This window comes from Rhineura floridana, chromosome 4, assembly GCF_030035675.1.
Source record: "Rhineura floridana isolate rRhiFlo1 chromosome 4, rRhiFlo1.hap2, whole genome shotgun sequence".
In the NCBI taxonomy this organism is placed as follows: domain Eukaryota; kingdom Metazoa; phylum Chordata; class Lepidosauria; order Squamata; family Rhineuridae; genus Rhineura; species Rhineura floridana.
Window position 1 is genome coordinate 49,816,602 of NC_084483.1, and position 24,679 is coordinate 49,841,280.

At 42.7% G+C, this 24,679-nt stretch overlaps 1 protein-coding gene across 1 annotated transcript in view; it reads left to right on the forward strand.

The window, feature by feature from the left end:
• The window catches only part of GFRAL (GDNF family receptor alpha like), a 29,774-nt gene extending 8,480 nt beyond the window's left edge, over positions 1 to 21,294 (forward strand). Inside the window, exons 3-10 of the mRNA XM_061626062.1 lie at positions 602 to 751; positions 3,434 to 3,847; positions 8,755 to 8,805; positions 12,813 to 13,143; positions 13,980 to 14,230; positions 19,884 to 19,979; positions 20,306 to 20,387; positions 21,075 to 21,294. Of these exons, the coding sequence (XP_061482046.1) occupies positions 602 to 751; positions 3,434 to 3,847; positions 8,755 to 8,805; positions 12,813 to 13,143; positions 13,980 to 14,230; positions 19,884 to 19,979; positions 20,306 to 20,387; positions 21,075 to 21,201 (1,502 nt within the window). The 3' untranslated portion in view covers positions 21,202 to 21,294. The remainder of the gene's footprint in view (positions 1 to 601; positions 752 to 3,433; positions 3,848 to 8,754; positions 8,806 to 12,812; positions 13,144 to 13,979; positions 14,231 to 19,883; positions 19,980 to 20,305; positions 20,388 to 21,074) is intronic.
• Positions 21,295 to 24,679: the final 3,385 nt, after the last annotated feature.

The following is a 24,679-nucleotide window of genomic DNA, read 5'->3' on the forward strand; positions in this document are numbered from 1 at the left end:
TGTGGGGTTCGATCAATGGGATTTTAGCTTTATAAAAAGGCTTCTACATACGCAGTCCCACTCACGTGTTGCATTGGAGTGCAATTATTTTGGGGTGGTCTTTCATGGTCTAGAGCTGACTTCATCCGATGCATCTGGTGAAATGGTATCCAGTCCATGAAAGCTTAAAAGGTAAAGGTGTCCCCACACTTGTAGTGCGAGTTGTTTCCGACTCTTAGGGTGACATCTTGTGATGTTTACTAGGCAGACCATATATATGGGGTGGGATTGCCAGTTCGGTCCCCGGCCGTTCTTTACCCCCCAGCATATGCCGGGTACTCATTTTACTGACCACGGATGGATGGAAGGCTGAGTGGACCTTGACCCCTTTTACTGGAGATTCGACTTCCTCCTTCCATTGGAATCGAACTCCGGCCGTGAGCAGAGCTTTGGCTGCATTACCACAGCTTACCACTCTGCGCCACGGAGGAAGCTTACCACCTAATATATTAGCAAGCCTTTAAGGTGTCACAGGATTCCTTTCATACAAATGTTGTAGTTATATTGTTTCTTTTTTCCATTTAAGAAAGTATTAACATTCATTGTGTTTTTTGGAATCCAGGCAACAGCTACACAGTGAAAGATTCAACAAATTGCAATAAAATCATCCAGTTCTTAGTCGACCAGTTCCCAGAATTTAAAGATTGCATCTGCACAAAAGATAACTGTAGCATCAAAATGTTGCTTGGCAAGCAATGTTTCAGTGATAAAGGTAACTGATGGTTTTCTTCTCTATTACAAAATAATGGAATGTAATCATGGCATTGATAAGGCTATCAATAGCTGCCAGGCATGTTAGCTATATGATACCTCCAGCATCAGAGGCACTATGACTCTGAATTGTTGGGTGATGATTGTGAGAAAGGTTGTGTCTTACTTGTGAGACTAAGAACATAAGAAGAGCCCTGCTAGATCAGGCCAGTGGCCCATCTAGTCCAGCATCCTGTTCTCATAGTGGCCAACCAGGTGCCTATGGGAAGCCTGCAATCAGGACCTGACAGCAACAGCAATCTCCCAGGCATCTGGTTTCCATAGGCAGGTAGTTAGCCAATGGGGGAAATAGGATCCTAGACTGGATAGACCTTTCGTTTCATGTAGCAGATCTTTTTTTATGTTCTTATGCTCATTGTTGTAAAAAGAAAGTCTAGCTTTCCGAAAATGGATGAATTCACTTATTGACATGATTATATTGGTGAACATCTAATTAGATGCTGCAACTTTTCTAAGCAATTACAGTGGACCTTAAAAGTCCAAGCACTTTGGTATTTCAGAAAAGGAACATCATTTAAGTGGAGATCATGATCGCCGTCCGGATCGCCTCAAAGTCAGTATCTGCAATTTTACCTACGTTTAAGCCTGCCAGATCCTGTCACATCCACAAGACCATGAAGCTGGAAACATCATCTAAGATAGTCATCATAGATAGTCACAATTAGGAAACAAGACACTAGATGTTTTTGCACATCACTGTAAAGGCAGAACCCATTGCTGTTTCAGACTTTGTTGCCCATAGTTAAAGCAATGCATATCACTGAGTGTTTATGGGAAGTTTTGCTTTTTCTTTTGAACATTTATTTTTCTAGAGCAAAGGGAACAACTTCACCTTATTGCCTCTGTAGCTTGACAACTTTGTAAACACAACTGACTATAAGCAGCTTCTAATCTAGTTATTTTCACAAAGGTGCTGCAGGAGCAGCTAGGGGGAAAGAGCAAGAGTGAGAGAGTGCAAGAATGAGTATTTTCTTGAATTGCTGAGAGGAAGAGTTGAACCTTCTCTGAGGATGGGAAGAACTGTGTTCCTCACACTACCACCAAGGATTTTCTAGATTCCAACAGCTTGCCCCTGCCTCATTAATGGCAAAATTTGCTGCACTGACTTCTGGACTTTTGCAGGAACAATCCCACTTTTTTTTGAGACATCTCTTGAAAACTGAACTTTTTAGACATGTTTAATCTAACATGATTCCCCCCTCCCACAAATGCAGTATTTATTGACACTTTTAGTATTGTTTTTAATGATATTTTTATTGGTTTTCACATTTTATTGTGTCTTTGTATGCTGAAAGCCGCCTTGACATACTTCGATGAAAAATGCAGCTTATAAAGATGTTCATAAATAAATAAATAAATAGAGGAGGGGTTCTCAACCTGTGGATGGGTTTCAAGGGACCCGTGAAAGGGTGCAAAACTCAATTTCCAATGCAATAATATAAACTGAATGCAAAACTTTGTGTGTATGTGTTTATGTGCATTTTTCTGGGGAGGGGGTCCATAGCTTTCATCAGATTCTCAGAGGAGTTGGTGGCCCCCAAAAGTTTGGAACCACCGTTCTAGAGGGTTAGGTAAAGAGGCTGAACTCCATTGGATGGGAGAATCAAACACCTTCACCGGTTACTCATGCAAAACACATAGTGAACTGAAGACCCTGGAAACGTTTGTTGTTTCTGCTACTACTCCAAATGAGAACATATCGCTTCTGACGCAGAAACCTCATAGTGGTGAACAATGTTAAAATACAAGATGAAGTACAATTCAAATTACAATAATAATTCAGACAGATCAACATTGGTGGATGATTCCCTTCTCCCCAAGTATTGCCCTACACCCCATCCCTTATTGCTCAGGAGGGTCTCCTGACCTCTGGAGAATCTTTTCAGAGGTGCACAGGCAGCTGCATTGGGGAGGAAGGAGAAAGAGTGACTGGAAGCATTCCTTCCATGGACTCCCTTCCATTCACTTTTCTTAGGATACAGGCCAATGATTCAAGTCATCAGCCACCAGCAACATGTCAAGGTGAGGGGACTCAGTTACAGTCTCAATTAACAGAAAAGGCAGAGAGGAAAATACTTGTCTTTAATGAATGGCAGAAGGAGGAAAGGATGGGAGCCAAGTGCACTTTATGGGGCACAGAGTTCCACAGTCTGGGTGCTGCTGTGGAAAATATTATGTTCAGCGTTGGCCCTACATTTAAACAGAGTGCAGCATCTGCCTCAGGCAGCAGATGCTGCAGGGTGGAGAGTGGACAGAGCTGTGTGTGCCACATAGCCTGTTCCGCACTCCCTAAGTCAGCCTGCTGCCTTTGGGTGCAGTGATAGATGATGCCCCATTGACCGTATCAGAGGAAGATTCAATTGCCGGTTTAGTTGGCTTTTGTAAATGGAATGGGAGAGAGATGCTATCTTGTCCTTTGCTTAAGGCAGACAGATATTTTAGGCTGTCCCTGGTGCTGTCCCATGAAATCATTTGTACATTGAGGAAATGCATTTGCAAAGCACAGCCTCTTACTTATTTACTTACTTCCTGTCAGTCTGACTGTTCTGACTAAAATTTTTAAGATGCAGCCATGCATATGGTTTATCAGATTTATTTTGCGGTCAACATCTCTTCTTCACAGGGAAATCAGAGCCTACTTCAAGTACAGATGTCCAGTTAAAATTCCTGCCATGGACAACATCGCCAGAGATGGCACATCCACGCACCTTAGGAATCGACTGTGCAGTTGCAAAGGAAATCTGCCGAGGAGATGACACCTGTTCTTTGCGGTATAAGAAATTCCAGAGAGTGTGCAGAACAGAGGTAGCCAAATGTAGCCTCCGAATGGTGGTACAGCAATGCTTCACAGCATGGAAAGAGTTAAGCAAAACAGTCCTGGGTAACTGCACATGCCCAGAACCAGTGCATAAACGATGCACTAAAATATGGAAAAATATCTTTAACAACACATGCTTACAACACATTCAGGAATATCGAGCCTCTGTCGTTCATAAGGAAACCAATACAGGCGAGAGTACTTATGGCTTTGATGCAGGTAAGTGATGAAGGATGATTGCTTTTAAATAACAACTATTCAAAATGAATTTTCATCCCATAATCTCAGGTTTTTTCTCACATCCCTCAGTTCTTAAGGTTCCATGCTAAGGCACGAAACCTGCCTTGTCTCATGTTTGGCAAAACACCTGCACAAAGAACCATTTTTTATGAGATAGCAGCCCTTGCGGCATCTGTCTTATTAGCCGATTCAATACATGAATCAGAAGATGAGCTCAACTGAGACTGAGTCAGCTAGCCCTTGCAAGGTTCACTTCACGTTTAGCTCAGAGTTAGAAATTGTATAAACAAACCTTTCCCAACATAACGTTCTCCAGATGTTTTGGACTACACCTTCCATCAGCCCCAGCAAGTCCAGTGGTCAGGGATGATAGGCATATCAGAAGATGCATGGACTCTGGTCCATCTAGTTCAGTATTGACTATCTTGACTGGCAGAGGTTCTCCAGAATTTCAGACGGATTTGTCACAGCCCTACCTGCAGTTTCCGGAGATTGAGCCTAGGACCTTTTGCATGCAAAGCATATGCTCTAACATTGAGCCATGGCCCTGCAATACAAATTGTAGTCCAAAACATCTGGAGGACACCAGGTCAAGGAAGGGTGGTATAAGCAATAGCAGGGCTGTTACCTCCCATACGCAGCTCCATCAGGAGACACAGGGTAGAATCTTTCACAAGTTAGTAGAAGACAAGTCCTACTGAAATCAGTTGGATTTTAGTTATGACCAAGTCCCTTTCTATTGCTTTTAGTGATATGGATGACCCAGTAGTATCCATGTTTGTTTATTCAGAAGTGAGTCCCACCAATTTCACAGGCTTCCTCAGTTTTTCTTCACCAGGCACAAATGTGGGAGAACATTCTGGTGATTGTTTTGAGGGTGAGGCAAAAAAGGGGTCAGCCTACTGGTAGTGGTGGTGGCAGCCATGCTTATCCCAGGGCCCACCAGCTGGAACCCAGCTCTGAGCAACATTACATCATGGCATAGTTCCATTCCACAAGGGCCGGTGCCAGAGGTAGGCCAAGTTGGGCCCTGGTCAAGGGCCCCTGTGACCCAGAGGGGCCCATGAAGGGTCCCTCCTTAGGGTGGGAGGGTACTGCTCCCATTCCATGATCCACGGCAGCATCAGCTCCCGATCCTGCTGCAGATCACAGAGAGGGAGCTTCCAGGTACACCCCCCCAACACAGTCCGTGCGGCTTCAATAAGCCCCACCTACATCTCCTGTTCTTGTGAAGGACATGCATGCTGCGTGTGCATGCCTATTATTAACCAAGATGGTGATGGGGTCTTCCCTAAGGGGCTGATGCCCCCCCATGTTGGTTGATGGCAGTCATGTGCATGCAGCACACACATCATTCACAGGGATGGGAGAGGTAGGTGGGATGCGCAGGCAGGCTTATTAGCCCCATGCCACCTGTATAGCGGAGTTGGGCTCCAGCACCATGGGACTGGGGCAGACTGGTGCCCAAGGGCCCAGTCATGCCTGGTGCCAGCCCTGGGAGGCAGAGTCCAGTAACTTCTAGAGGGCCACAGGTTCTCCATCCCTGCCTTAGAGCCTTCTTGGAATGATGCTACATCTTGACATAGCATCCCTCAGAATGAGTCCTGGATAATTATTATGAGTAAACATGAGGTTGTGACATCACAACTTCTTTTGGATTGTTCTCCAAGATCTTCCATACATGACTAAACATAATCAGCAGCTATATGGCAGAAACATCCTCGAGTCCCACAAGATGCTATGATGATCACCAACCTGGACACCTTTAGAAGAGGATTAGATAAATTCATGGAGGACAGGGCTGTGTTCTTCCTCCACGGTTGGCCTCTGAATGCCAGTTGCTGGAAATACCAGGTCCTGCTTTTGGGCTTCCCATTGGCATCTGGTTGGCAAGAGCAGGTTGTGGGAACAGTTTGGCCTTTGATCCAGCAGGGCTCCTCTTATGTTCTTATGCTAATCCATTCTTTTTGTTGATAATGGTTGTTGTCTCAGCTGGATCCCCCTCAGATAACCAATGAATTTTGACTGTGTAACTAGGCCGAGTTATTTGCATTCCCTCTGTTTCTCTATTTTAATTCCATGTTGATGTAGCTCAGGGTAATTCAAATAGCATTTACCCAGATTCGTTAGTATCCCTATGTTTTGATATCTCCTAGGCAATTCAGATAAAAAATGGACCTGATTTGTAAATGCTGAGCGAGTCAGTAGGGAGTCCACAAGGCAGTAACTGATATGAACGAAACTGTCCCATCTCTTGCAGCTCTTGCATTAGGCAATCTGTGCATGTGAGCATCAGACGTCACTTTCAGTTCAAATCATGTTGTCCGTATCTGTCTAAAAACACAAGCACAGTGCATGATTTCACCAGAGTTAAGCCCTTCTAAATAGTGATGATGTGCAAGCAACCTCTCTTCCCCTCCCTCCAGCTCATCTCAGGCTTTGCTTGCCTTTCCTGAGCTTTCTCGGAATTCTCTTGGAGGGAACGGTGTTTCCAAGAGTTTTCTGAGATCGTTTGGACTACTGATGCAGCCAGCCCTTTCCTGCTGCCAGTCCCTCCCCTCCCAAGCAAATTTCATTGGGGGGAGGGGAGGGAGAGTGGTGATGAGTAGGGTCGGGGGAGAAATTCCATTTGGTTCACATTTCAAGCAGAATGTACCAAGTTTACACTTTCCAAAACCACATGAGAACTGAAGCACAGCCATTCTTCAAAGTTCACACTTACCCAAATTTTGCAAAGCAGTTCTCCAGCCAAGTGGTATTTACAAAGCTGCGTATATTAGGGGGAAATGTGCATGAAACGTGAGTGAAAAATAACATAAAATGCAAGGAGAAATTGCTTGCAAAAATATGTAATCAAAGTGCCTCAAAAGTGTGTTTATTAGGAGAAAAACGTATTGAAGAATTTTCATGAGGATTTTATTTTTTATCGCAAATTGCTGCAAAAATGTGGAGAACTCAAGGTTAGAAAAATGAGAAACTGACAGGACTGAAACAGACAGATCTTTCCATCCCTAGTGGTGAGGAGAGCTAGCTGCAACAATGGAAGTTGTGTAGGTGTAGTCCTTAAGGCTTGGATGCTCCTACCCAATTCACTGAATCAGGAGACCTGTTGTAAACTACAGTCTCCATCCATCCCAGTGACTATGTTCTATGTGAAGTGTACAAGCTTCATATAGGGTTGTATGCAGGGGTGTAGTCATCCAGGGTATTGGGGGGTCTTAGACTCCTTAGTTTTGGGGGAGGCAGGTCTCAGCGGGGTCCCTATGTCTCCATATTTTTAATGATGTTATATATGTGTGTGTGTCTGTCGTGTGTGGTAAGGTGAAATGCGAATATGCCTACGAATGTGTGTGTGGTGCAGCCAACACCAGAAGTTAGGATGAGGAATTTCTATGCTTAATCTTTCCTCCAAAAACTCATAAACTCTGCCCAAATGCAATTACTCTGAGTCTTAATATGGCAGCCAAGAAGGAAAATTCAGCAAAGAAAATTCCTTACCTTGCACATAACGATGATGACGATGATTTTTTAAAAAATGCCTGCGTTAAAACTCCTCTCTTTTTCAAACATTCCGGGTATGTGTGGAGGGAATAGGGGGGTGACACAGGGAGATAGGAGAAGAGGGTGGAAAAATCCCTTCCTAACTTGTAGAAGGTAGCAAAATTCAAAAGGCCACAAATTCCTAACCAAAATGGGTGTCTGGCCTGCTTAGAGAGCGTGAATTCTTTCATTTAGGAAAAACGGATTTTGTCTTATCCCAGTAGCACCCCCTGAAAGTGTGTGTGTGTGTGTGTGTGTGTGTGTGTGTGTGTGTGTGTGTGTGGAGCCTCTGCACCCAGCAGTTTTTTAAGTGTGTGTTTTTCTTTATTGCTGTAGGGCTTTCTACCTCAGTTATGTAGGCCCCAATGAGTGTCAATTTCAAGCAAGCCTTTATTAATCCCTACTGCAAAAAGCCAAGGCAAATTGTAGAGTGTGAGAATTCTGTAATTGCAGAAGAGACAGTGGATCCTCATGATACCATCCTATCTACATCATCAAACAGTTTGGTAGCAACAGGAGATAAACATTCAGACACTGAATTCAATAATTCAAGCCATATATCTGACAGTGAGAAAGGACAGTCAAATGGTAAACAGTGACAGAGAAGCAGAAATCAGTATTCAAATCTGGTCAGTTTATTCTATAATCTTAGAAGGCTGTATAGTCTTTGAAGGGAGAGTGGCTATGACTATCATGAAGGGACCTGCATTTGCCACTACACTACTGGTTGTATGCACATCTGATCCTGCAAACAAGCTGAACAAAAAAGGTAGCAGGTACTGGTACAGACTGGTACAGACATAGACTGTCTGCAGTCTATGGTGGGCCTGTCCCCATCCATGGGCCCTCTTAGCTGCCGACTATATTGGCTACTGACACTGGGCTTGGTCAACAGGTAAGGTCAATCTTACTCTGTGAGTCTCAGACTCTCAACCAGGGATAGGGAGCCTATGCTCCCCCAGACGTTGTTGAACTACAACTCCCATTAACCCTGATCATTGACCATGTTGGCTGGACCTGATGGGAGTTGGAGTCTAACAACATCTGGAATATGACAGGTTCCTCATACCTGCTCTACGCTAAGAATATCTTTGCTAAAGACATTAAAATAACACGTTAGTTCCTTATAATGAAATGTTCCTTAACATGGAGAGAATACTTCTAATAAGCAATCCCATGAGCATAGTCAAAATTCTTCCAAGTTTCATCTGCTGGAACTAATTCCTTGTATTATTATTATGTCATTGTTATTAAATGGTGCTCCATGCAACCTATGCTACTTCTCTTTCAAACTTACAATTAACTTGCAGGATCTAATCTGTATATATGCATCTCTTCCATTGCAGATAATCTGAAAATAAAATCAGAGTGGAAGGTATCAGCTCTTTCAAACTATGGTAAATCTTAGTCCAATTGTTTTTAAAGTATTTATTTCCTGTATGAATGTCTACTTTATGGCCCACCTGAACTAACTAATTAATGCAGCCCCCAACCTCATACAGAGTGAGGCACAGCAGTAGCTGGAAACATATTTTACCAGTACACTGAAGAGCTTCACTGGCTTCCAATCTGTTTTCAAGTGCAATTTAAAAAGTGCTTGCTTTTATCTTAAAGGCCTACACACCTTGGGACCTGAGCACCTGAAGGAATATCTTTGGGTATTGTGATCTGTATCCAAGCCCTCTCAGGGCTCATCCACATGGTGATATAGTGTGTGTCTGGTGCTACTTGAATTCTCTTGTAATTTGCATGGTTCACATGACGTTGCAGGAAAGGAGACGCTATAATGCAGTTTTCCCCTTTAAATCCACATTAACCCAATCCAATTATAATGTGAACAAGAAAGGAAGAACCATCTCAGTTGTGCAGGGCTCCTCGTTCCAGGTGCTTTGCATCGATGTTTTTTAGTGGGTGGGCTCTCTTTTAATGCCCCATTGCCCACTCCTCTCTTTCTCTCTCTGCCGCCCGCAAAAGCTGCAGCAGCCGCTGGCTACTTTGCCTTTTCACTCCCTCCCTCCCTCCCTTCCTTCTAGGCTGGGACAATGGAGAAGGTGGGATTGTCAGTTTCATTTTTCCTTGTCAATTTCACACCAAGAAGCTCTCCTGGCTTCAGCCTTGAACCAGAGGGAGTAAACATGTAGGGTGGAACCACAAGGAAACAGCCACACCGATCCTTCACAGAGGAATGCCTACTAGTGTGAATGGAAAACAGCAGATTTGAAGCTACCAAGTGTGGACCTTGCAAATCTATAACGATGGTAAAAGCAATGTCTTTAGAGAAGGTATGGTCCCGTGTGGATAAGCCCTTGGAGTAAATTGTGAAATTTTTGAAATGTGCAGAAATTAACAAGTGTCTAAATCTGAAGTCCCCTTTGAGCTTGAGGCCCAGCCCCTCCTGCTTCCCCCTCTGATTGCCCCTGTCTGTACTAAAGGCCCTCCTCTGGGTGTCCCATGAAGCAGGCGGTGACTGGAGAGCTTTGCTTGGAGAATGCTAGGGAGCAATGACGCAGTACAGCAGGGACAGGTTGGGATGAAGAGCCACCACAATATTGTTATTGTTACTGTTGTTGCTGTTATATACCGTGCTTCCTCCCAGAAGGAGCCCAGAGTAGCAGTTATGTCACATCAGGGATGATGATGTCATATCTTGGGGCACTAACTTGCCCATTCTCTGCATCCTATATAAAGCATTTCTCAGAGAGAGAGAAACCCACCACATAAGCTAAGCAGAGAAAGAGGTAGGTTTCATTAGCATATATAGTGCTTTCAAGAAAGAAAACCTCACCCATTAGTATTTTAAATTATTTTTAAAGCTTTATTAAATCTCAAGAATATACAGTAATGACAACATACAAGTAAGTACAGTATATACACATTATAACTACCTATAATATATGTATATTAATATGCTGCCCTGGGCTCCTTTGAGAGGAAGGGTGGGATATACATTTAATAAATGAATAAATAAATATTCATCAACATTCATAATATATTTATTCTTCATAATTTCAAACAGAGGATTTCACTTATCTTTTAACATTTTCTCCCCATTTTCTGCCATCTCTTACTATATATTTAGTATAAATTTCACTAAGCCTGTATGGCTCATATATATTTGGTAGAGCGGTTTACCATGACTTTCTCTTACGTTGACAGAAAGAGATCTTGCTGGTTCTGGAGTTTAAAAAATGTCCAGTCTTCAGATATTTCTCTGTCAGTTTTTTTTACCCATTTGCCCATGAAAGCTGTACCCAGTCATAGTTTCAAAGTACTCAGAAAAGCATATATTTTAAATAAAACCCCTTTCAGAGTTTTCTTTTGATAAAATATTTCTTTGAAACCTGACAGTATCTCTGCCATCTTATTCCTCCTTATATTTTCTTCAATATCACTCTTCAGTTGTCTGTATTGAAATCATTGTGGCATTAGACCCATTTGGGTTATTTCAGCAAACTTTTTCAATGACTATTACTTATAGTGTCTTTATACAGTATATAATTACACTATTATTTATCCAATTAGGTATTCATTCTCAAATCTTGAAGTCTTTGTTACAGATAAAAGATGAAAGCAAGGATAAATTAATTTGAAATATGCTTAATCTTTTTCTACCCAACACATTTTTGGATATCTGAAGGGATAGACTTCTTTACATTAGACATGAAAATGAAGGCTCAGTAAATAAAAACAGAGGGTAAAAACTGAGTTGTGTTAAGACCTATTAGCATGGAAGGTTAATACTGCAGGTAATGCAGGTAGTCTTCTTAGGCTGATGCCAATTTTTGACTACAAATCCCAGCACAAGGTTTGAAGGCACATGATGCAGTGGTTTTGCTGACATTAAACAGATCTGGATCTGTTCAGTTCCTGGTTGGGAAACCATATGGAAATGATATATACACTGCCTTGAGTTTCATGACGGAGAAAAGAAGAGATATGAGATGAAACTTAGCAATGCCCCATCCATACCCGGAGTATGGAATGACCTTGCCAGGGAGGTCCACCTTGCACTGATGTTATTTTGGTGTCAGAAAAACATGTACCTTTTCTCTGTGGCATGTGGTTGTTGATTGTTTTGGCTGCTGCTGGTGTTTGCGCCTGGGATATAATCTTGCCATTGTTGTGGAGTGTGGGGGCAATTTTATTACCAATTATATGGATTTACCACAGGATTCACTTTTAATTCTGTTTACTGTGTTTTATGTATGTTATGCAATTATGTATTTTGTATTTGTTTTATATTCCTGATTATCAGTTGCCATGAGACCATTTTTTGTATATGCAGTGAATAATGACGATAATAATAACCATCATTGAAATCTGAACATCCGATACTAGGAAGGAAAGCAGAGCAGAGTCCTTATCTACTCTCCAGGCAGGGCCCAGCTGCCTCTGGCTCATTGGACTTGGCAAGTTAGGCTTCTGTGCATACCTTCTAAGCAGCACCAACAATGGGGAATGCCCCAGATGTATTTCTCATCTACCCTCAGCAACCATCAGTTCAACTCAGTATTGGTTAGTGGGACAGAGTGGGGCGAGGTGGAGCAATTTACCTGGCTTCCCAACACCAGAACTAAGAGGGAGGGGTGAAGGGGCAGGGAGGTCAATGTGGAGGGCAGCAGCAGAGCCAAGGGGCCATTCCTGCTGCTCTGCCAGCACCATACCAACCTCCCAGATGCCTCCTCCCCCCTCGGTTACTGGCAGCAACCTATGCGCTGGGAAGCCAAGTGAGCAAAGCCAACACCCCTTCCCTCCCGATTCCTACTCATTTAACTCAGCCACCAGGTTTCATCCATTCTTAATACATTATACTTTCACTGCACGAACCAATGATTGAGAAATGCATTTTTTTTGCTCATCCTCCATGTACAGCAAGGGTGGGGAACCTTTTTCAGCCTGAGGGCCACATTCCCTTCTGGGAAACCTTCCAATGGCCACATGCCAGTGGTGTGAAGGGGCAGAAGTAAAAGTGGGTGGAGCAACTACTGCAAATTTTACCTTGGTACCGTAGGCTCATTTCTACACACACACACACCTCTCTCTGTCCTCCATCCAGACTAGCAAGAGGCATCATCAGAGTTGAAGGACATATTCCAGCCATGCAGAAACATTTGGATAGGGGTGAAGCAGGGCCATTGAGGGATGTAGCCTGGGGAGAGTTCCAAGGGCCAGACAGAGATGACTGGAGGGCCTCATTTGATCCCCAGGCCTGAGGTTGCCCACCCCTAATGTATAGCCTATGACAGAATGAATATTTTTACAATTGTGTGAATGCAAATAAGAACTGGCTCCATATGGTAAAGTGACCACATGCCACAATTTCAAGCAAGAGTTTGAGACTCATGGTGCTCGCTGAATCATTCCTCACATCCCTGTCCCTGTAATCCCTTTGCTGTTTCCTTAGAATACAAACATCTGCGTTCCTGCTTCCAAGTAAACATGGACTGCGTTAATGATGAAGTCTGTAACAGACAACTATCTCTGTACCTTCGAGTTTGCCAAGCAAATGGAACTCAGTGCAATCTGAATCACTGCCAAGCGGCCCTGCAGTCCTTCTATGAAAATATGCCTTTTAACATTGCCCTGATGTTGACATTTTGTGATTGCCTGCAATTGGATGAAAATTGCCATCAAGCCAAAGGATTCCTTCATGGCAAACCGTGTGGAGGCAACATTGTCCCACCACCTTCATGTCTAAGTGTCATTCACATGTGCCAAGGAAACCATATCTGCTGGTAAGGGAAAGTACACTTTTCCCCCTTGATTGCTACAGGTGTGCTTAATAGAAAAATGCACAAATTGCCCAGGGTGATGTCTTCTTTATTTGCCACTTCACAGTGCTTCTTCAGTTTGCAAAAACAGCAGCTTTCCAATCTGCAAAAGCTATGGAAGTGTTTTCTGTGATTTAGGCCTTCAACCTAACCACCTCTGGCATTCAGGAAATTCATGAGCTTTTGCAGGGTGCATTTAGACATGTAAATGTTCTTGAATGTGCACTATATAATCCAATCACCGCAATCTGATCTAATAGGAAGATTCATACTCCTTAAGACTGTGTTATCCATAAGGCTGAGTATGTTTCATAAACATTGGTACTGTATTGTTGAGATAGGCAAAAGGTAATAAAGTGGCATCTCTCTGAAGGCAACTTCATTTTGCCATGTTTTGGTAATGGTCACCACCAGTGTGGCCCCAAGCAGTAGATAGGCCGCCTCTTCAGCCCTGTAATTTATCTCTCAAATGAAAGGTCTTGCTTTCTCCAGACTTTTTTTTTCTGCTGGCTTCCTAATTTCTAAAACTGTTAGTCATTTGCTGTAATAATTAACACAGAGGCCCACAAGCCGGGCCAGATGAACGATATTTAAGTCTCATTGCTTAGACTGTGAGAGATAAGCGCATCAGTGCTTCCACTCATAAGACGCTTAATGGAGGCTGAACATGCCTAAGCTATATGTCTCTGGTTTTGTATTCTTTCATTTTGTTATTTGCTAATCTGTCCTTCAGCTTTCCCTGCATTGCACATGAAAAGGAATAACTGGGGGGGAAATGGATTCTCTTTTTGTTTCTACAGGGCCAAATATGAAGCATTTACGTTAACGTGTTTAAAACTCTTCCCCCGAGCATGCCTTGAAGATAAAGCCTGCCTAGAAATTTTGGACACGAATGATCTGATTTGCTCTGACAGTGCAGAGTGCAGAGCTGCTTATATAGGAATGTGGGGGTCTGTCCTGCGAGTCGAGTGTACCTGTGACACCACACCACTGGCTGAGCAGCCTGTATGCAAGCGGTTCTATAACATACTCCACAGCAAATCCTGCTTCAGTAAGTTGAACGGATCAGACCAGGGCTTGACACATCAGAAATGCCTCTCCCTAAAACCACCTGCCCAGGCCTTAAGGCTCTTCTCTATGTACCTTTGCCAGGGGAAATGTAGCATGCAGTAACACAGGAGACAGCCTCAACTGTGGAATACCCTCCCCACAGTGGTACAACTGGTGTGGACACTGCAATCTTTTCAGTGTCAGGTTAAAACCTTTTTATTTGCCCAGGCATTTTAAGCATTTATGTTATATGTATTCCTGCTCTGGGACCATTTGGTATTATCAATATGCTAAATGAATGAATAAATAAATTTTAAGCCAGGGACAGACGATGTGGTACCCTCTAGAAGTTGTTGGGAAATGATCCCTATCACCCCTGGCCATTGGCCATGGTAACTGGGGCTGAAAGGAGTTGGAGTCCAACAGCATCTGGAAGGCACCATGTTGGCTACCCACATTTTGAGCATTTGGCCCTGCACTCCTATGGTCCCTGGGAGGTTGTCCCATAGGGCATCGGTTAGAGTGAATCTCCCTGAGCTGTTCACCCTTAGAGAGGGAGATCTGACCTTACATGTCCCCTCCCTGCCATTACTGCAGACACTTCCATGGCCCTAGCCTCACTGATATCAGAGCTCCAACATTGGGATAGGCCAAAAAGGGGGTGGGTTGGGGATATGCCAGGGCGGATCAGAGAAAGGCATGGATCCATAAGATCCATCACCTTCCCAGTCCCCCAACATACACCTCAGAACAGGGAGAAGACTACACCACGCTTAGAACTGGTGTTGTAAGCTTATTTCCCATCAGTCCCTTCACTTCCTACCTGCCAGAGGGAGTCCTTTGTATATCACCCTGGGACCCAGAAGGTCAAAGGACAAGTGAGTTAAGTAGCCAAGTAAGTTCAGCAGCAGGGCAAGGTGGTCACGGCACACCACTCTGCCCCTCCCCTTCTTGACATAGTAAACTCTAAGCTAGAAATGAGAGACATGCAATAAAGCTTAATGTTGGAGTATTCAGGACAGGCAAAATAATATACTTCTTCACACAGCATATAGTTAAACTATGGCATTCGCTCTGACAAAATGTAATGATAACCATCAGCTTGGATGGTTTAAAAGAGTATTAGAGATATTATGAAGGATAAGGGTATTAATGGCTACCTGCACTGTTGGAAGCAATATGCCTCTGAATACCACTTGCTGGGAATCACAAATTCAGAGAAAGCTGTTGCACTCAGGTCATAGCACCCAGACTTCCCATAAGCATCTGGTAGGCCACTGTGAGAACATGATGTTGGACTAGCTGGGCCATTGGCCTGATCCAGCAGAGCTCTTCTTGTGTTATTAAATAACTTTTACTAAATCAATATATATTTGTTTAACTTTTAAAGCTACAGCACATGCCTACATCCATGAAATAGTTTGAACCACCTCTCAAGTGCCCACACACAGATTCAAGGGTTCTTCACTTTTGCCTTTAGCCTAAAGCTGTTTAGAGTCCTTTGCCTGGGCTCGTGCCTGTTGCCCCAGCAGTCAATCTAAACAGGTGGACTTAAAGAGGAAACTCCCACCAGAGATTTATCTTAGAGCTAGGGATAAAGCAGGGTAAAAAAGAATGGAGTTCCACAGCAGAATGAGGTTATGCTTTTCACTGACTACACATTTGTTTATGAGTATATATGAGTGTACATAGTCTGGTCAAAGCCAGTAAATTAATAAATCAGAATTAATAATACAACACAAAATCAAAGGTTATTAAGTACTATAATATATTCTTATTCAGTCTAGATATCTTAACACATATATAGAAAAGAATGACAGTTTAAATCTCACACACAGGGGCTCAGATAAAACCCAGCAATTAAGCAAATGGCAGCAGCACGACCAGTCCTATGGGGACTGATAAAAACTGCATTTGTGATCTCTCTTTTATAGTCTCTCATCTAGATCATCTCATCTGAAATTGCATCACCTCTCCGTTCCCACAGTCTTTTCTCACAGACAAACGCTCACAGACTTTTCATAAACATTCTCATGGGACATTCTCACAAACAATCACATTTCCATTCTCATAGATCTCTATCTCAAATCTCACCTAAGGTTACTACAGGACATCAGGAGAAACCTAATAAGGTATTCTTCCCAGTCTCTTCAATGTGTACACATGAGCCCAGACTTGTTGATTTAAGAGCTACAATCTTGGCTACACGCCCAGACTTCCTGTAGGGGGAGAATGGGTACAGTAATGCTTGACTTTTCAAAATACATTTTATTTCAGCTCTGAAGTTGGCAAAACACTTTATAGACTTATATAATACATACATTGTTTAAATGGGCCTGCTACACCCAGCTACCATGTGTGCAGTAAAAGGTGATTAAAAGATGATATCTGAAAGATCATCTCACCCCTCATATACCCAGTCGATCACTGCACTGTGCAGGTGTGGGCCTCCTGCAGATACCATCTCATCAAGGGGCCCGTTCCACACAACATAGGAAGAGGACCTTTACTGTTGTGGCACCTACCCTTTGGAAATCCCTCCCCTTAAATATTAGACAGGTGCCATCTCTGTTAACTGCTGGCACCTACTGAAGACCTTCCTCTTTCAACAAGCCATGTGAGCAAATATCTTACCCCAGTCTGCATCCGTATTGTAATTGTTTTAAAGATGTTTTAGATATGTTTGGTTTTTTAAAATTGTTTTTAGTGTTTTGTCACTTGTTATTTGACACCCTGAGCTGCCTTTAGGAGGAATGGGGGAAATAAATAAATAAATAAATAAATAATTTAGAACTAAATGGTTGCTGAGGAGATCTAAAAGGAACAAAGAAAGCAGGTGTCTTTGATATCCAGCATACGCGACAGACAGCCTACAGGTGACAATATAGAGGTGGGATTTTATACCTAGAGATAAGTAAATAGTTAAAAATTAAATGGATAGGCTATCATATACTGGTGGGACAGCAAGCCACGTTACTCTACAATCCCGTTCCTCTTTTTTCATCATCATTATCACTGTTTATTTGTGCACCGCCTTTCCATAGCAATCTATCTGAAGGCGGCTCACAATATGAAAAAAAAGTTAACACAATTCACTTAGAAAATAAATTCAAATAGTCAATAAGTTAACAAAAACATCTTAAGAAACGTACAATAAATGGATACATCCTTATAATTCCTAATAAGATCCAACAATAAAATACAGAAGCATAATCTCAAGAACAGCAAAACAAAACACTGACCAGCAGAATTATTTTTTTACCCAAACTGAAGCCCCTAAACAACACCCCACAGTCAAGGTGGCCTCTGGCATCTTCAGGCAGTGATACCTTTTATAGCTGCAGTCAGTCAAGGCCCCCACCCTTCCAGACCAGGTGGAAAGAGCCCAGCAAGCAGGGACAGGGTCTTACAGTCAAGATGGTCTCTCTTATGGTCTCAAGGCATATACGCAATAGTGGCCAGCAGGGCTGCATTATTCCAGCTTCCCAACACTGCATGTCACAGCCAGACACCAAGAGGGGGAGGGGCAAGGCAGCAGGAGTCTCAGCTCAGTGCAAGCACAGCATCGTGAGAGTTGGATTGGCTCTGCTGCAGAGCTGTGTCAAGAACTTGCTGAAAGCCAGAATGTAACATGGCTCTCATGCAAAGAATTGTGGGATTTCATCTTGTTCAGGAATGCGGCCTCTGTGTTGAGCGGAAAAAATTGGCTGTTTTGCTGTCTTATTCCTTTACAGCTGCAGCTCCTTAGAGAACCTTTGAAGGCACCTGCTGATCTTCTGGGAGCCTAGTACCAAGGTCAGCTTGGCCTGGGATGAGAGGGGCATTCGTTTTTTCTTTAAAAAGAAACAAAAACTCATCCCCTTTCACACAATCCTACCAAAAATAGGTGTTCCAGACAGCTGAGGATTTATTCTCGTTTTCAGGGAAAGGATGGGAGGGACCAATGACTAGGTGACCTGGAAGGGAAACTTGCCCTTCCACCACAATGTGGTCCATTGGTCAATTTAGTTTATGATTCTTCTTGTATCTCTTAATGCATAAAGCAATCTTATTGCAAGTGTTCTTACTGTTTTATTTACTACATGCAATGCATGTGCTCACACTAAAATGACAACACTTCACCCATTAGGGCCACTTCACCCATTAGGAGGGAGGTGGCAAACCTTGGATCTCCAGATATCATTGGACTCCCTATCAGCCCCAGTCAGCATGGCCACACTGGCCAGGGATGGTAGAAGTTGTAGCCCAACAACATGAGGAGACACATTGTCCTCCTGAGGCTAAGTCTGTGTAGGAAGCCTATAATGAGTGCAGCAGCCCTCAGTGCTGCCTCAACAAGGGAGGGCATTTGAGTTAGGATACTTACAACCTGTTGCTGAAAAACAGAATTTGATTCTGACAAGATTACTTAGCTTAGTGAAGCAGGCAGCCATTAATTAGGAAGATGAAACCTGAAGCAAGATTCCAGAAAGAAATTATCAAAATGTGTAAGTATAGCTTTGGTGACAAGGCCTGCAGTAACAATCAAAAAAATCTTATTAGCATTTGTTATTTCCTTCTCCTCTGCATAAACCTGCATAAAGCATTTCCTGCCTAGGCATTTAGCTAACCCAATTGATAAGGCAAGATCTAGAGCCTTTGACCTTGTTGTTAACATCATAATTCATTACAGTACTTTTCTGTTAAGACCAAAGGACAGAGGATACAGCACATTCTCTATGCATCTTTTAGAAAGCTTTAAAGAAATTCTAGGGTGGTATTGCTATATTACAGCTGGTATAGCACAGTGAGGAGGAGAGCCTGGCTGGGAGTCCAGGGTCTGTGAGTTCAAATCCCCGCTTGTGTCTCCTGGGTGTCAAGGGCCAGCTAAAGATCACCCCACAGTGAGTGGCTCAGGGGTTATGTGCCCTGCCACCTGTGCAGCTGTGGGCAAGCTGCACAGTCCCAAGGAGCCCAGTTGCCCCCCAGCTGGCAGTTGCGGACAAGGGAGGAGCTGGCTTGTGCAGCTGTGGCAAGCTGAGCAGGCCCTAGCCAGCTGGGGAGGACTAGCCTCAGAGGGAGGCAATGGTAAACCCCCTCTGAATGCTGCTTACCATGAAATCCCTATTCATAGGGTAGCCATAAGTCGGGATCAACTTGAAGGCAGTCCATTTCATTTCATTGTTATATTATGGAGGGGTTAGTGTTGGCTGGCACCAGCCTACACATTACGTCACAGCTCATTCCACTGCCACAATTCTCAGATGGCTTAACAGTCTACCCCTCTTTCCAGGGAACTCTGAGAAACGTAGCTCGGGGAGGGGGGGATAAGGATCTCCTAACAGCTCTCAGGACCCTTAACAAACTACAGTTTCCAGGATTCTTTGGGGGAAAGCTCTGACCGTTTAAAGCTGTATGATACTGCACTAAATGTATAGTACAGATTGGGACTTATACACTAATAGCAAAAACCGCCCAGCTGAGAACGGAGCTGGCATATAATACTGACTTGACTGAACAGAAAACTGGAGGGGACGGATGGAATGGAGTATCCTGGAAAAGGGCATAGCTGTTTGGGTGGAATCCTGGACAGGAGCACTCAGCAATAAACGTTTTGTTGCAGACCCTGTTTGCTTTTCATACTATTGCTGTGTTTTTATATCTTCTATTTACAGCTCAGATATCAGGTGGCAAGGCTGACCTTTATTCATCACATATAGATCTATCTGGAAAAATACTTCCTGTAACCGGAGAACGGTCTTTATTTTATGGTACGTTTGGCTTCAAGAAAAGAAAGAAAAAGGTATAATCAAGGACATTTGAGGGTCACAACCTTATGAGCCGCAGGGGCTCCCACAGAACAAAAAGGATCAAACAAGGAGTCAGGGAAAGGAACCAAGCCATTGTTAAAAACCTGGAAGCAAACTTAACCCAGAAACCTTCTTCAGGGATAGGTGTTAGAAGTGGAAAGAAAAATAAAAGATGGTGATGTTATGTTGATGACAATGAATGTTTGGTTTCAGTTTGTACTCTAGTGACCCTAGATCAAATACTCTTTGACTAATGTTCCAATTCTGTTTTCATAATTTAATTCTAGATGACACAGTCGTTATAATTATATACATCTCTTGCATAATCCTGGTCCTGGGGATAATCCTGCTGACTTTGTTAAAGACCAGGTAATTGCCACAGTATGCAGCACTTGTGTGTGGACTCCAGGGCTTCTCAGGAAATGTGTGGGGTGTTCTCTTTTCCACAGTGTGTGTGGTTTCTCAGTCCTGTGTAACCATTTGGCCTTCGGTTCCAAGGCACGTGGAGAGTTTCATTATTTCCAGCAAAGCAGAAAGATATGTGAGGACTGCACATGAAACTGAATGAGAAATAAAACAAATTATATGTTTTATATGTCAGACAGATAGATGATGAGTCAACTTGCGCAATCCAAGCTGCACCCATTTTTGGATGTGGCCCCACCTACGGCAAGCATGCAGCCCTGGCAGATTACCCCCAAGAGAATGTGACCCTAAATAGAAAAAAAAGTTCCCCATCCATTTTTTGCAGTGATTAAGGAAGAACACTTACAGCTTAAAATTTATTACTCCAAAGTCTGCAGCTTCTCAGAAACAGAAGGCGCATATCTACCTAATGTTCAGGTTTTTATGGTCCCATTTATTTGTATGTAACTTTTATATGTAACTTTTTTCTGGGAATTAATGGGACTTAAAAATGCCTAATGGTGGCTGGATCATACTCAACCTTTACATAGGAAATGATAATGGCTATTGATTTCAGTTGAGTAGATTGAGTAGCACACATTTCATGGATATTGAGAATGATATTAATGCAACGCATATGTTTGTTTTCAGAGCTTGCACAACTGTGTATCAGGCCAAGACTGCTTCACCAGCCCATTTATCTGAGAAGCTCATGATATCTCAACAACCATGGATCATCAAGTGTGTTGATAATGCCTTTTCAGGTTCTTCTCATTAGCCAGCCTGTTGCACATGAACCATGGAAGTTCTCTTGAGAGAAACCATGATCCACTTCAGCAAACACTGGGCAACGTACTACACAAGAGGGCACCACCAGAGTTCAGTTTCATCATATGCACTATATGCCTTGATATTGTGTTGATTGAGATATGGGGCACTACATGATAGAGCACGCAGCTAGCTAAGAGCAAGACTGCATGTTATCTTGGAAAACACAGTTCCAACCCTGTGTTTGCCATATTTCTGTGTTGAAATTTTCCTTTACATTTTTCCAATCATTCTCTATCAGTCAATAGAAAAGAAATTGCACTTGAAAATTATCAAAGAGAAAAACTTCCAGTGAAATCCTCATGGGCAACGTGTGGCATTTTGTTGCTCTTGTCTTACCTTTAAGATGGCCAAGAGGGGTTGCGAGAGCCCTTTCGGTTCATTCTACACATAATCACTCCAGTGGTCTGCATGGTGCAGCCTGCCCCCTTCTCCTGCATCTGACATCCCACGACACTCTAGGCTGGGTTTTTCTGTAAACATGGGAAGCCGGGGAGGTTGTCTATTGTCCTCCTTGCAGCTATTCAGTTTTTTATATGAGATGATTTTAATTTTTTTTTAAAGTGTAGAAATAATTTTTGAAAAGGGGAAAGGACTTCCCTGAGTGTCCACTGATCTCAGGCACTTGGTAATGAGTCTCCATGGCTTCCTGTGCATCAATTAAAGCCCGGGGAAGATGTCAAGAGTTAACTCCTCCCATGGGGGTTTTCAAAGTAAACAGTGTGGGCAGTTGTAGAGCACTACAGCCATTGAACATGGGACAAATGTTTAATGAAAAGAAAAATGTACACATTTTGCAACCTTAAGATCAACTCTCTCTCACACACACACAGTATAACAATAAAAAAAGGAAAATAACATTTCAGAAATTGGAGGACAGGTTTTGGCACATTTCTAGTTTGCAAAATAACAGGGCAAGGCAAGCTTGCAGGGAAAAAGAGTCTGGTAAGAACATTATTTGACCTCACCCATACCATCAGCTCTTCCCTGTGAATGCCCAACCACTTTTCTCCTAGGTGTGCTTGCTACTGGCTTCAAATAGCAACTAGGGCAGAAATGGTTTAAAATAGCATGGGGTACATTTGGAGAGAAGAGTCAGTGGGTGGGCAAAGGGTTACACATCCTATTTCACTCACTATCCCATGAATGTGCCTCACTCACACACACCCCAATTCCCTCACAGTTTTCTTCAAAGGCAAAATTGAGGTTTGGGAAACCATGCTTTCCCTGCAATGTGTTGATGCACTGCCTTGAATATTTTTGGTATATTACACTCTTATTGAAATGCAGATGCTAGAATCTAAAGCCCAGCACTTGTATTACCTTTCTGGCATGGGAGCTGCTACAGCACTGCTCCTTTCTGCAGCACAAGTAGTTTGAGATGCTCAGGGCCTTCCATAGCGGAAGCCCGTCGCCCAACTTCTCTCCTGTTAACCCAGTTTCCCAAGGGTTGATGCAGGCACGTGAAGAAACCATGGCATGAGAGTCCTTCCATGTGACCTGGGTCATCTTCTCCCATCCTCCTGGTGGCATGGGAAGGAGTGGCACTACAATAATTGTCACACTGCTGGGGTAATTTTACCGATGCTTAGCAGTCCTTCATTTGATATGTGTTTTCATTAAAGCACTGCAAATCCACTTGGAATATTATCAGTTTCTCTGGCTCCTACAAGCATTGTAAAGATGGTTTTCCAATCAAAGCATTAGAACCCTTTCAAGTATTATGCTTTAGAAATGCATGTCTGGAATCTGTTCAAGCAAGTCTATAACAGGATGCCATATGCAGAGCATGCGCTACAACTGAGCTATGGTATTTCTCCCCCTAATTCACGACCACCTCCCCTACTGTGTACTGTCTGCTTCATAACTGGGTTGGCCTAACACCCTCTGACTTTGCATGAAGGCTGTTCTAGTGGAAGGAGAAAGGAGCCTTAACCTGATATGCCAGTTGCCTTTGGGAAATAGCTGAAACAGCAAAATACACTTCTTGTAGAATTCTTAAGTTCTCATAACAATTTGTTTTTGCTTCATATATTTTTCTCTTGCAATTAAAAGCAAACAAATGTCTTCTTATGATGATGCATGAATTAATATGATAATAGGTGCTATGAGCATGGTGGATCGGATCCAGTTCCAGAGAGTAGACTAGACAAGGCATGTGCAATCTCCTCTAGCCCTGTAGCTCCATTGGCTCAATCCAATGAGGGAAAGCAAAGCATGCACACAATAGCAGGAGAGCAGCATCAGGGATTCAAAACAGCAGATAGACAAGATAATCTATTCTGATCTTCTTCCGGGTTGGCAAGGAGGAGGGGAGGGCAAAGGTACTATATATATATATCTTATTCTAATGACTACTAAAAACTACTTCGAAGTATATTTTGGCATTATCTCCTTTGTGTGTTTGTATTTATGTCTGTCTGTCTGTCTGTGTATCTCTGTGTATGTATATATATATAGATATCCTTGGAAGATGCCAAACTAGAAAAGATGTCATCAGGCATAAAGACTCATTTGCTGGGGAAGGTAATGATCAAAATGTGCTGAGCGTATTGAATGTTAAAATCACAGGGCATTATTCAATGCACTCATTTCATTAGGTCAAGGATTTCCTTTTGTGTAATGGAACTTCCTCCCCTCTCTTCTCCCCATATCCATCCCGTGTCCTCCCCAAATCTGCTCCAGAGGGAAACCTCAGAACAGATGTAGGAGGCATGTGCAAGGAGAGAAAAGGGAGAGGAGGTTATATTGTGCAGGCAGAAGTCCTTGCACTGACAGGAGTGTGTTGAATACTACCACCCATAAAAAATTAATCCAGACTAAATCCTGTCTGAGGCTTTGCATCTTTTTTTTTTATTAACATGCACACATCACTAATTCGAATGCAACATAGTTCTTGGGAAGGTGGAGAACTCTCCTTTGATAGAGGTTTTAAAGCAGAGGCTAGATAGCCTGCTATTGGGGATGTTGTATAAGCAGATCTTTGAGGTCATTTCCAACTTATAATTTCATGATCTAGTTAACCTCAATGTTCCCGTTCCATTTAAATCAGCAATCAAGTTTTATATAAAGATGCCAATCAAGAGTTACGCATTTATTGGGCCTAGCATTGGCCAGAAAGCTACAGTGCTCTTGATTCCAACTGACACTTTCCCCAAGTTTAATTTCACTGTCATTATCAACATAAAGAAACACAAAGCCAAGAAACAATATAAATGAAAAATATCAATATCAATGTTATTCAGCACACGTCAGATTTCTATTTTTTCTACAGCAGCTCTGCCCTTTTCTCTCTAGACATAGACAGAGTGTAGCTTGAACAAGGATGCACTATAGTAAATCAATATAAATTCATATGAGGAACAAGGTATATAGGAAACTTTCGATCTTGTCCTGAAGAGCTTATGGTCACAGTCATTTGGTTGATT